Source organism: Apus apus, chromosome 14 (assembly GCF_020740795.1).
Source record: "Apus apus isolate bApuApu2 chromosome 14, bApuApu2.pri.cur, whole genome shotgun sequence".
NCBI classification, from domain to species: Eukaryota; Metazoa; Chordata; class Aves; order Apodiformes; family Apodidae; genus Apus; species Apus apus.
In genome coordinates, this window is record NC_067295.1 from 13,448,953 (window position 1) to 13,463,508 (window position 14,556).

At 37.7% G+C, this 14,556-nt stretch overlaps 1 protein-coding gene across 22 annotated transcripts in view; it reads right to left on the bottom strand.

The window, feature by feature from the left end:
* The window catches only part of RBFOX1 (RNA binding fox-1 homolog 1), a 1,074,031-nt gene that overhangs the window by 571,413 nt on the left and 488,062 nt on the right, over positions 1–14,556 (bottom strand). The window contains exon 1 of one of the 22 annotated variants that reach the window (XM_051631822.1): positions 8,755–8,861. The exons of 19 other annotated variants lie outside the window; for them this stretch is intronic. In XM_051631822.1, coding sequence (XP_051487782.1) covers positions 8,755–8,799 — 45 coding nt within the window. In that variant the 5' untranslated portion in view covers positions 8,800–8,861. 2 more of the 22 variants (XM_051631839.1, XM_051631830.1) reach the window with 2 other exon arrangements.

Genomic DNA, 14,556 nt, shown 5'->3' on the forward strand with positions numbered 1-14,556 from the left:
TCACGGATATGTAAAAATAGCAGGAGGTCAGATCCAGTACTTTATTAAAAAATAAAATAAATAATCCTTGATAGAGACATACCAGATATTTACCTGCTGAGTGGAAAATCAGTTTGGGTTCGGAGAAAGAATTTCTGTTTTAGTAAAAAAAGAATACACAGCTGCATTTTTCTGACATTTGCTTTCCAAACCTTTCCTAAAAGCTCCCAGTGATAGAAATCCCATAACCTTCCTAACTCATCTAATTAAATATTAAGTATTCTTACTACCAGGAAGCCTTTCTAATGCCTGTTCTAAATCTTCCTTTGCCTAGTTTAAGCCCACAGCTTCACAACCTACTCACTATAGACCTATAGAACACGGCAATGCTGTTACCTCCAACTGCTTGTTACAACGTGTTCCCTTAAGCAAAAAAGCAGCCTGCTGCAATGTTGAAATATCAAATGCAACGTTTGTTACTAACTCAAGTTAAACCCAAGTGGTTTTGCAGTTCTACATCATGCAGCAAAATAAAAAGGAAATTTCTCAGTGAGGAACAAAAAAAGGGAAATGTCTTTCCAACTGGCAAAAATAAACATGTCCAAGTTGCAATGCTCTCTTCTCTTCCATGTTTATCTTTTCCTTAAAGTATTATTTTTTTTTTCATTTGTTAATATAAATAAAAAGGATTTTTTGTTACCCAACCCTCCTCCATAACCCCAGTGAAATATCTGCCCAGGAAAAACTGCTTGGATCCAGTTAGAATTTCACAATCTTTATGCTTCATAGACAAATATTTGAGGGAATAAACATACTCATTCCACATGCCATTTTTAAGGATGAATTTGCCATAAGCATCTCACCTTCCTCATTCATCTTGGTCTTCTGTTATCTTAATGGGCACAACGTCCTTGGCTCCTCTAGTAGTGCTAAAACTTGAAGAAAGTAAGAACAGCACAAACCCTCACCTCTATGAATGCACAGTGTCCCTGAGCCATATAGTCACTGTGCATGATTAGTTGAAATGTGCATCCTCTTCTTTTCTTGTCCTACTGCAAAGCCAAAGTCAAGCTACACACTAGCCAATGAATCACACAATTATTTCAAAATATTAGTCATTTAATTGTCCATTACCTAAACTGTTAACTACGTATTTCTGGAACAGATGTGCATCATTTCCATAGGTACATATGCCTTCCAAAATTGTAGAAGCATTTCCCATTTTCTCACTGTTGTGCTTCATCCTCAGTTCTGAGTCACTGAAATAACCCATTGCTCACCATACCCACCCAACTGATAGATAACACAGGACCATGGGATAATATTGGCTGCAAGGTCCTTCAGATGTTCTCGGATATATCCCCTCTACATGCAGGGGTGTTAAAACTGGCAAAGTATGATACCAGCATCATCTCACAGCCCTTCTTCCAAAAGACCTCTCCTCCAAATCCTTGTCTTGCATTTCTTCTCTCCCCACACTTGCCCTGCAAGGTTATATTGAAAGGATAAATGTACCTAGTAATAATTATGCTGAGAAACGATGTGAACCAAGAGCAGGCAGAGCTAATCAACTCTTGAATGGATCAGCAAAAGTGCTTAACTTTTATCTTTTTATGAGACAGACGCTCTCACATGCACATATATCTATGTATATACACTTCTATAAACTCAGGAGCAGAAGATGTTCTAAATAAAAGTTTCTAGTGACTTCAGCAAAATAATAAACCTCATAACCTCTGTCTCATAAACAAGTCCAACAGGCAGCTTAGGGATCTCAAGTCAGCTGTGAAAAACACAGCCTCAAATGTCTATAATTTCTTAGAATAATCATTATAAAATATATCTATATCATAAAATATGGCAAATATTCAGCTCCCAATCATTAAACTACTTGAATTCACTGCTTTTATTTAAATGCAAAATGTTAAAAAAAAAAAAAGCATGTCTTAGATTAAAAGTAAAGATTCCCAAATCAAATAACAACTAGAAAGGGTTGAACCAAAACACAGGAATTAAAACGTGTAGGACATAAGCCTGAGGTCTGAATCAGAATATCCGTCACAGAAGACTGCTACAGGAGGACCTTTTTTCTTCAGGTCCACCGAGAACATGAAACACTCAGGTAATGTGCACCATGGGAGCTTTTAATTTGTCTAGTAAAGAAAGCCCAACAACACAACGACTTTAAGACAGTGAAGACACTTAAGTGCTGGAACAGGTAGTCTAGGGAGGGAATAGAATTTCCTTTATTGATAGTTTTTACATATTAACCTAATGTAAAGATGATCCTTTCAGGGATTAGGGCATGACTTAATGACATGGAAGGGTGTTCTTCTCCATTACTGTTTCTCTGCCATCACTGAATATCTCATTTTAACATCAAGATGGAATTTTGTTCACTGCTTGCTCAACTATCCATAGGTGGAAATGAATGAAAGCAGAATTACTGCACAGCCTCCCCTTTTAAGAATGCTTTGCCCCAGGTCTCAATCATAATAATTAATTAGAAGAAACACTAACACACAAAAATGTTTTATTAATTAGAAGAAATACTAACAAACAGGCTTCAGCTCTAGTCTGCTTCTCATTGTTCAGTAGTTAATAGCTGCTACAGGAAGCATGTGTGAGATAAAAACAGCTGTATGTGATTAACGTTTATAATTTGTAGTTCCTAATTTAAGAAGATTTCTTGGGTTTAGCTATGGCTTGACTTGATGAATTGAGTTTGTCCTTCTGCAGGATACATAAGGATTTTGTAGGAGCTCAGTACACTGTACCTACGGCCTATTCAAAAGATCAACAGACTCTTTGTAAAGTTTCCTTTCCCTGACAATTCAGACTGTAACTTATCTCAAGACCGAGCTCTCCTCCGACCCCAGTTTTCTAGCTCTAAAGACCATCAAGTCACTGTATTAAGAAAGGGAATGACCAGTGAACCACAGCTACCACATGGAGTTGGTAGAACACTGTTCTCATGAGTCTAAAGCCTGAACAAACAGAAGTTCTGCCAAGCTGTTATATGACTGTCCTGAAATTCATTTACCTGTTCTCAGATACTTCTTGGAGAGATGGACACATCTTGAAAATACAATTGGAAGAAATTACATTAAAATACTTAATGCCATTCTTAACATCTTTCTTTAGTAAATATTTTTTTTTAAAAACCTGGCATGAAGGAAAAGGCTCATACTTTCAAATATCCAAGTAAAAATGGAATTAAGCTGATTCCCACGGCTTCTCTGTTGGTAGGATGTTCAGTCTGCCATGGGTAGATTTTTAACTATGACGACACAAGGAATGCCTCTCAACTGGAATGAAAAGCCACTTGAAATGAGATGTGTTTCTTCTATGATTTTTGTCCCTTCCCAAGGCAGTGGTATCCTGCTTTTCTGGGTAACTGTCAAGATTAGTGCCGGATTACAGCCTCATGTGGTGCTGGTTTAACTGGCAAGATGGAAAAATGGGACATCACGCCACTGCTTATCATACAGACCTTATTAATAAAGATATGTTCCAAAAATATCAAAAGCCTCCAAATGCAAACATTAGAATATATTCATTTTAAAACCAGTCTTCCAAAATATTCTAACAAAAAATGCTTTGAGGTTCCTCTGTATCACAACCAAATATCAAACTGTCCTACCCAGCTGACAGCAGATAGATTCTTCTGAAAAATTCATCTCTTCCTTTTATACAGACCACTTGTTGATATCATCCATTAAAAGGCTGGGTCACGAAAAATCAGAGACCAGAGCTGAACTGCAGTCCCCAGGATTGCAATACCAAAAAGGTGAACACTTGATGCCAACACGAAAACATACAAGTCATGTAAACGAGTAAAAAAGGAGAGAGCCATGATCCTTCACTAGAGCTTAATCTAAACGGCACGTTTTTAGAAGACTTGCTCTCCAGTGGGGTCGTAGGTCTTCAAAGATATCCAGTCTCATCCTAAATGACATTATTCACTGAAATGATGCTCTTTTTGCTAGCATATCACACAGTAGTGCAAGTTCTCAGCAGCAGACAAACAGCTTTCCAAACAAGCAGCCAGTGAGGTACCACGTAGACCTCTCACCTCACTTGGCTGTAATACATTTATGGTTAAATAAAGAGCCATAAAATTCAGGGTAATGAGTAGCCAGAAAAAAAATCCTCATATTAGCTAAAATTTACTTACCTGGGAAAAAAAAAAAAAAAAAACCAAACACAAAAAACCACTTAAGTTAAAAAACAATGAAGACCTGGCCAAAAAGTACCAGAGCACAAGCAGACAGAACAATTTCCATTTCCAAAGGGTGAGATGTTGTTCTTCATATTTGACATCATGCTCCAAGATCTAAGTGGGGATTTGCTAAAGTTCTACTGAAGTTCAGGCTGGTCCCTTAGTCATTAGTACTAAGATTTACATCTGGTTACTTCATTGTCCTTTTCTACCCAGTTAAATTTGCAATAACTACTAGATAGGAAACTTGCTTAAAAGTACCGACTACTGAATACATAAAAACAAGAACACAAAAGATGGAAGCTGTGGACTTGGTTGGACTTCTAATCATCTTTAGCAAACCCTCATTTTCAACACATACTATAAAAGAATATTCTTTTATTAATTCCTAAACATTCAACCAGTCTTTTTAATGATCTCTACAGAATGCATATACATAAATAAGTAGCTGCTGAACTCCAGACATACTAAACTGAAGAAACTGTTTGTGTTTGCTTCTCCTGAGAATGAAAAGTGAAGGTGCAAATGCAAAGCAAGTGGATTTTAAAGAGTTTATGGGATTTGGGGGTGTACTCTTTTTTTATGAACATTTGACAGAAAAGAACATGTAGAAGTTTTTATGTAACAAAAAAAGTCAGCAAGCGTATTAAATCAGGACAGTAAAATCGGGCTTTTTGTCATGTGTAATTGCCCGAATTCATAACCTAGTTTTGCTGAATCTGGCCGTTACCACTGACTCAAGCAGTTTCTCCATTTTAGTACTTTAAAAAAAAGTTTGCATGTGTCCCCCTGTTTGCGAAAGGCAAATAATGAGTCACTGAGACATTTTTTTAAATATTCCTGACCATCAGAAAAATCTCACTCTCCAGAAGCCTTATTTCTGTGCATGAAACCTGTAATTAACAACAGAATAAAAACAGTCTCTGATTGCAACCTGGTGGAAGAAGCCATACTGTGCTTTATTTTCAAGTACAATGAAGGGAAATAGCAACCTATGCAATTTAACATGGTTAAATGAGATCAAATGCAGAGCAGGCACAATGAAGACAAATAGAAAGCAGAAAAGTTTACACTTTGTTCCAGTCCCCCAAACCAAACACATTCTCACACTGTCCAAACTGAAGCTCAAGTAAAACTAGTGAGTGTAAAATGTCACTGTAGACAGCAACATTGTTACATTCCTTAACATCACCATTTGATACATTAAAAAATAAAAAGGGGGAAAACAAGGAAAATACTTATTCCTGCAGGTACAGAACTCCACTGCTGTCACATTATCTCAGGCTATAAAATTAAGCTTTTTTCACCGATGAATTTAGAAAGGAACGCTACCAGGGAAAAGTCCATCACACATCAAGTGATTTTCACTAACCTGTCTGGTATGCCACCCCAACACAATCCCACAGCAGCTGAATTTTAGAGAACACACTTATGTTGGACATTTTTACATGAAAATACTGTCTCTCTCTTCCATCTCATGACTACGTACCTGTGGTACATTTTGTGCCCAAAAACATATCCCTGGGAAAAAAATCAATCATCTATTTACCAATCCATGCTACTGAATTTGTTATATCCTAACAACTCTGTTCATAGGAGCTATTCCTTTGTAACATATTCTACAACAAAACTAAAGGCAGGCAACTTTTCTAAATTGATTTTTAGACTGAAAATATAACTATATATGGCAGAACAGTACTTTTGAAAAGGAAACCTTACTCCCATAAGTTAATACATTTCAAAAGTTATGCTTAGTTATTAGGTGATGCTGCAAATTATACCCCACTCTTAAAATAAACATTAAAACTCAAAAAAACCGTTGCAAGTAATCAAAGCCCCCTGTTGCATTTGTTCCCATCTCTAAATTCTAGAAATACACTATCTTGTGACATAATCATTCTAAGAAAACCTGTATCGCTCAAATTAAAACTTTACTTCAGTAGGCTTGAGCTATCTTAAAAAGAACTTAGCATGTTACTTATTTAAACTAAAATATAGAGTAAAATTTAGACAAGATATCTTCTACGGTTCAAGTTGTCAACACATTTTTTCCCCTGTTTTACTTATCATGGTATTTTTTCACAATTACTGCCACAAAAGCTTATAATCCAGACTTAGCCACGTTTATTTTCCTTCTCCTTTCCAATTGGATGCTTCATTTACCATTCCTAACATATTTATTTTACCAAAATTTATTAACATTTAATAGTACTATTTTTCATGACAACAGAAGAAGTCCAGACTTCCAATATCATACTTAAGGACATTTTTCTAGACTGTTTACAGCATTTTCTGTACCACAAGGCTTATCACTGAATAAATCAATTTATGGTTTGTTCCTGAAAAACTGTATTTTAGGAGTAAAACTGGGACCCTACGTGAAAACATATTATTATAAAAATTGACCAGTTCTCTTATAAAGATATTACTCAAGTAACTGGTCTGAGTTATAAAGACGAAACAGAACACCTTGCTTGAAAAAAAGAAAGTTATTTCACCATCTCATTATGTCATTCTGATTTCAAATATTTGTTCATGTAGTACCAGGTAAAAGCATTAAGCTCAATCTTTCTATGTCTGTGCTTGGAAAGAGGTGCAATTCATTCTGCTTACACTTGCCAATGCATCAGTGTAATGGATATTGAGACAACACTGATTAAATATAAATTCTCGCCCACATATTAAAGGGAAGGCAGTGGGAATGTGTGATCTTGTAAGTTTACAAGATCTGAAATTCCAAGAAGTTTGGTACTGTTTTAGGAAAAAAACTCTGAAACTGAACATCAAATCCCTAATAGATATATAGGTTTAAAGGCAGGAAAACTGATGATTGCCAGACACTACACATGCACTCATAGAGCAGGACCTATAAAGGACCAAAACCAGAAGCCCACTTGGTTCCTTTAAATTACTCGACTATGAAAAGGGTGATAACAAATACTACTCCTGCTCTTGCTATTTACTTAAAAGCAGTTGTGCTCACTTTTCAGAAATAACCTTATTTGCATGTTCAAAAAACAGATCACCAACATGAATACTAAATGCCAAAAAAACCAGCTATAATCTATGAACAGGAGACCAAGACATTGAAACTTTACATACGTCTATTGCTTCATTTTAGAAACACCTATGAAACCAATGTAGTCCATATAAGATGGATTTTTAAAGTGTTTCATAAGCAGAAATAACTGTGAACTTTCAATTTAATACTTATATAAATCCTAATTATGCCTATATCAAGACCAAATTCCTTTTCATTTCACAACTGACAAATACAAAGAACGCTTTCGACCTTACTAAATTCCTGAATATCCATCTAAATAAAATAGCTGAGGTGGAATTTAATGTAAGTCCTGAAAAGTAACACGATGGTGCCTGAAGTACTAACCAAACCCTTGCCATCTGAAATGCACCGAGTCCATCACTCCACTACTAGGCTGTCACAGTCTCCCACAGGTGACAGTAAGTCTTTTTAAACATATGATACTCCTATTAGAGTATGGAAGAGAACCCTTTTTTAAAAAGCCAGTTACACCCACTGTTCCTACTCCCCTCAATATTTTTTTCCACACTTGGAAGTGTGGGGTTGTTTTTTTTAAAGAAAAAAAAAAATGCTCAAGTAATTAAAAATATTTCAACCAATCTGCAACGGACATATATTTTTCAATCCTGGTCTTCCATACCCTATTTCTGCTTTTTAAGGTGTATTTACATACAAATGGTCGTTAGCCAAATTTATCAGTATATTTAAACTGTATTTATTAAGAAAAGGTTACTGCTGCTTTATTCCACATATTCTTAAAAGCACGATAATAAAACTTTATAATCTCACATAAATTGTGTTTTCTAGCATCACGACATTATGCTGAAAATATACAGGTACCCTGAAGTTAAAAAAGCAACCACTTTGGTCAGGAGTCCTCTAAACTGAATACTCATCTGACAAAACCATTTCTAATGAGATTCCTGGCATATTTCATATAAATGCTAATATATATCCCATCAAAAGAAAGTTAAACAGCTCTTTGAAGATGAAGTTGACATAAACTTCAGCCAGTCACAGGGGAAGGACAAATAATCTCCCCACATCTTTTCTGTAAGCATCACACACCTCCATGTATTCACTCACACAGACAAGCCACGCACACACACACAAGCACAGCCAGAAATATATACACTAATAAATGCAACACCAACACGAAGTGCTACCCCACGGTCAGTCCTTTAAGTCTGCATCCAACACACCTTAGATGAGAGGACACCCCATCAGATGGCTGTACCACAGCTCCTGGCTCGTGTTCCCCCAGTGCCTCGGGTCCCCACTCTAACCACGCAGCCAGGAGCCCCACGCACACACTAACCTCTCCGCATTCATGCTGGGCAGTCAGTGACGGCGGCTGTACAACAACAGCAGCCAAACATGTCAACTCGCCCCCCCTTCCCCACCCCCGCATCCCAGCCAAGGGCTCAGGGTCACTCCCGGTCGCTAGCGAGGGCTTTGCTCCCCTTGCCAACCCACCCCCTTACATTATTTCCAACCCGCCCTGCCTTACCTGAAGGGCATCTCCCACGCTTGCCATGAGCTGCCAAGATTTCATTGTTGGCCGCGAGGTGCGTCCTGCTGCCGCGCCGGGAGGAGCCGGGAGGCGCGGGCAGGAGCTGCGGGCGAGCGGCGCGGGGCTGCCCGCGGCCCCGGCCGGACCGGCCGCTCCGGGCGCCGTCCCGCTGCTCTGCCCGGGGCACGCACACCTGCAGCTCCCAGCCCCGGCCCAGCATCAACTGCACGCAGGCAGAAAAGGCTACGGAGGGGCTGGCGGTGCCAGGCAAAACGGCCGCGTTTCAAGGTCAGCGCTGGCGGGGCAGGCCACGCTCCGCTCCTGCCGCCCCCAGCCCCGGCCCGGCGAACCGCGCCCGGGCCCCGCAGCCCCTGCCCAGCCGCTCGCTCTCCGCCGCACGTGTCCCTGCCTTGCTCCTTCAGGCATTAAATACGGAGCACATGACAGAGTAGGGCACCTTGCACAGTCCTCCGAGTCCGCTTGACAACCAATTTTAACTCACACGCAATGAAATGTTTAAAGGCAGCGCGTAAGCGCTTCCAATTCCTTACGCTATTCCGACATTATTCAAAGCGTCTGCGGGACGGTATTTATGACTTCCAATATGCTGCTCTCTATATACTGCTACGAGATGTTCAAGCCCTTCTGTATCTTTGCTTTTTCCCCTCGCTGTATCCCTGATAGGCTTTGCAGTACGTGCATTCAATGAAGTAATTGTTTTATTTGTAGATAAGAGCAGTACCTCACCAGCTTGGCTAAAAATCACAGCCTCGCGGGAAGGTGGGCAGGGGGACAACACATCATACTCAATAATCCATTTGTGGAGTGTATTAACGAATGGATTAAATATTTGATATTTATTAAAATATCAGACATGGTGCTAAAGTTGGCAGGACCACTATTTTGATCAATCTTATGCAAAAACCCCAATACTTTGTTACATAAAATACTTAATCAAATGGTTAGCCAATATTTAACCAAAAACAGTTAACATTTTAATTTATTATTATTGTTCTTTTGTGAAAATGTGAATTTGTTTAAAAACAACTGTATTGCAGAATTAGTTATTTTTAAGACAAACATTGGTTGGAACTGAAACAAAACATTAATGTCTTCCACAAGAGATGGTAGCAATTAACCCATTTGTGGAGCAGAGAAAAAACATCTGTTTCAGATAGACGTTAGAAACATCTTGCACTATACCAAAGCACTGCATATACCCTACCAAGTTATTTCAAAGCATATCTATTTATGCAACTGGATTTATAAACTGTAAACAAACAGCCACTTAAGCAAAGAATTCTAAGGATACTGCTCAGAGGACTTCTCTGAATGCCTTTTCATACCACACGTACCATTAGTCAAAAATAATGAAAAGTTCAGTAAGATTATCTTTCTTAGATCAAATAATATTTTCAATATTTATCAGTCTGCAAACAAAAAGGAGACTTATCTCTAAGAAAATAATTTCTATTTATCATTCACCTTTTGAAAATGCAAGTCAAATAATTTGCTCCTGGTTTTGGCAGAACAGGAGATAAAGTCTAATGATGTTCTATGAAAATTACACAAATTAGAAATATACACAAAATAATATTAGATTCAGATTCTGGTATCATGTTTTCCTTAAAGTTTTTATTGTAGTCATGCTCACCTTATTACCTGAAGGGAAAAGAGAGCTCTCTAACCTAGAAAAAACTACAGGATGATTAAGGCATTATAACAAGAATAAGGTAAATGTGTATACTTTAGAAAGTAGAATGTTGCAAGGGCTGGCCTGGCCACTGGGCTAATAGCCAAAACAATTCTCAGAACTCACATTGGCTTATTCTGTGGCCTTGACCAAATTGTTCATCTTCTCAGTTTTCCCACTTGTAAAATTTGAGCAACACTTACAGTGCCCATCTCCTGTCTCTTACTTCTCAGGAGGGCTCTGAAGATTAATGACCCTACACAGGGCTCTGAAAATGAATAAACATTAACTGCTAAGCCAGAGTTTATATGTGTCAGAGCATTAAAGCACTGAAATACTGGAAATTCCAATTAAGCCACCTTGTGCGTCTACACATGGATGAACTAAAACTAGGATTACTAAAACATCTATCTCCTATCATTTACAATCAACAAAATACTATGGGTTGGCTTAAAGTTCTTTATTTAAATCCAAGTTTGATCTCTGCCCATTTGTAGCATTAAGCTCCGAATTACATTAAAGACAGCACCAGCAGCAACTGCCACTGGGAGCTGACAGAAACATCCTGGCGAGGGCAAGGTCACTGGGAGTTAAAGCAGTCAAGAAACCACCATTACACCTCTGGCCTGTGTCTAGCCTTTGCAGCACATACAGCCATTCAATCAGAGGACCAAGAATTCTGGCAGATACTACATGTGTTCCTCATGGCTGTTCTTCAGAGATTGCAATTCTTCATTCAAGTAATGAGAAGGAGTTAAAACTAATTAGTCATCTCATTAGCAACAAACATAGAGGGGGGAAGCACTTTGAAGAACGTACCGCTGCAGAACATCCTGCATCATTCACCAAGTTGTGATAATGATCAGATGATCAAACAAAATAATAGTCCAAATTTCTATATCCAACTTACAAAAAGAAAAGAGGATACTAAAATCCATCTCAGTCTATAGAATTAATTAACTTGGTAAAAAAACTCTTTACATCTATGTATTTATTTTCACCACTCTCTCTCTATGGTGGACAACTTTGGACTTCTGATTGCTTCTTTCACTTCACATATGAACAAGAAATAAAATTCTTTAAATGCTCTAATGGCCAAATGATGCCACTGTGTGTCCTTGCGTCATCAGTGCAGGTGTTTCCAAAGCCTTATCTGGAATGCCACCCCTTGTCTGACAGCAGCTTTGTGTGGAACTACACCACTGGAGCAACAGACCAAGAGTTAAACTCCTTGTGATCTGCAGGATAAGCAGAAGCTTGAGTTAGAAACCGCACCAGGGAAGAACAGGTTCTTGCTATGGTTCAGCTACTATCAGGAAGGTGAATCTAACCTTTGTTCTTCCAGGCACAAACATCAGTTCATGGAAATGTCACCATGATGGCAGTGGCTGCTGAAGTTTCTGTAATTCCAAACTTCTATCACTTTTACTTGAGATTTTCAAAGAAATGTTTGCAAATAATTTATTGCACAGTACAGAAAAGTGTCAACACAATATGTCTCATGTTACATCAGAACTTCTAAATAAGTTTTGCTGTTTATTTTTTAAGCCTTTGCATAATTTTCTCCTTTAAAAAGGGAGCATTTTTCATCTGAATTTTGCACTTTATAAAGAAAATTACTTAGTGGAGAAACAGACCAAAGGAACTACCTGCAAAGTAGGTGGCTTTTAGTGAATTGTGCGGTTTGAGTTTTTAAAAAACTGATCCAAAGGTGTGTGTGTCATCCTAGAAAGCTAAAAGCTGAAAAGCTGCAGTGTGTAATCGGTTTAGTCTTAGTATATTTAACTAATTTTCTGTGCTATGGGAAATATTAAAAAGTAACAATCTTTGAAGTAAAATGAAGATTGGTAAAATCCAAACCCAGCATCATGATCAGAAGGTAATTCTGCACCTGTACAGTTTTGTAAATACATTTTATACAGGACAGCAAAATATAGTTTAATCTTCAACGTATTTGTATGTCCAACACATGGGGGCTCTCCGTGCCCAACAGATTCCTGCTGCAATGACTTCTTCCTACATGCCATCTAATGACCCAGTAGTATTACAGAGGGTAAGCCTAATGAAGCAAACTCAGACAGAAAAGCATCATGTCATTTATGGTAAACATGCTGCAGTTCTACTCCAAAATGGTTTATGGTTCCAGTGTGTGAGTCTAAGGGAGATGACCAACACATTAAGAAATACAACATCAATCACTTGCCACAACCCTAACAAGGCAATCAAAGCTCAAAGAAACCTAAATCTGAGAACTCATAATGCTACACTGATGCTAAATATAATGTTTTTGAGGTAATCTAAGTGATAATAATTTCTAAACTTGCACTAGAAAAAAAATACAATCAAAAACATTTTTTTCCTCTACCAACAGAATTTAAAATGTTCTTTAGGGGCCAGATCCTGTAAACATCCACAATATTGCTAACTTTATAATGAGACAAATTACAACAGCATATAAAAACATGTGGGTCTTGCATTAGACCTACCTAAGGGATGCTCAAAAGCACCAGTGATATCAAGTACTAGGTGTTTGCACGTATGTTTTCCTGTATCTTCCAAATGTCCGTATCACTTCTCTAGCATCTTACTCACAAACAGTATCTAAAAAGAATTTGCAATGTGATTGTATCTGTTTGCAATGCTTCTTTTTGCATTATTAGTTGGTTTTGTCTTTTTCAAGGAGGTATACTGAAATTGATGTTGCTAATCTCTCCTGAATGTTCTAGTATTGTGTTAGCTACACACACACAGTAGTTCACAAATGAAGTAACTTACATGTTGTTAGTGTCCAAAGGCACCATTTTTGCTCTGTTACTGTAATGCTAAATGCAAAACTTTGCCAAGTATTAAATGCAAAATTCTATTTGCTACCTTTATACAACACCACCATGACTCATTTTATTTGGGAACAAGCATAAGACATCAAGCACCATCAATAAAATAGGATGAGGAACATTATTTCTATGCAATTGTGATGTAATTAAACTACCACCGATCTAATGTAGTGATTTTTTTGCACAGCCATTGCTGCTTAGCAGGTCATATTCAAAAAATATTTACTTATCCTAAGACCTAAAACAAAGCACAGTTTCTAAAGATGCATCAGCTCAACGAGAAAATATATAATTAATTTTTCTCAAGGATAAGGGAAGCCCAAAACAAGTTTTCAGAAGCATTCTCTTTGAGGCTATCAGCTATTTTTTCAGGTTGCTTCCATTTTTAATTTGAAACAAACAATATTAATGCATCTACCAATATCAAGAAGAAATAGGCCTCTGAAAAGTCTTGAAGCAAAGTAATTCCTTATGTGCTTATACATATTGACAACCCTGTTGAAATGCTAAACTATTCACAAAAAATGACATTACTTAGGCAAATAATATTACAGCATGAACAAGTATTATTAGTTAAGGCTGCAACACAGACTTTTAACACTTCTCTATATATTCCCTTCAAAGATAATGTGAATCTGCTTTTCATGTTATTCACAAGCAAATTACAATTCTTTGTTTAGTAACATTTAGAAAACATTTTTCAGTCTTGTCAATTCAAAATGCCTTCCAATTCTGAAATATTTTTTTTACTTCACAAAGCATTACTGCAAATCATTTCCTCAGTAAAAGTGCAGAGAGTTAATTTGCCTAAAGAGCCACCTGACCAGGAACTACAGGTATGACAGTGCTCACCACACTAGACCAAGAGGAAGTGTGAAAACACAAAGGAACATAACTAGAAGACCTGGAAGAGCAATTACGTGTCATCGTAGATCAGCTTGTGCAAGGTCTACCTTCAAAATTAATTACAGCCTATTCCACACAACAGGACCTCTGAATGCTACTAGTAAAATCTAATACAGTAAATGCAAAACATTTTCCTGTCCCAAGACCACAACTGGAAGTCACTGGTCAGGTTTTGAGGCACATACACTGAGAGAAGTCTGAATTCAGACCTTTCCCTCTACCTTTACTTCCTAAGTAAAACACAGTGAGCATTACCCCATATGAAACAGGTGTGAGTCTGACAAGTACCTACTGTACTCTACATACAGGCAGTGATCTGAGGAAGGAAAAAATAACTATAGTTAAGTTACTTAGAGACTTCCAGAA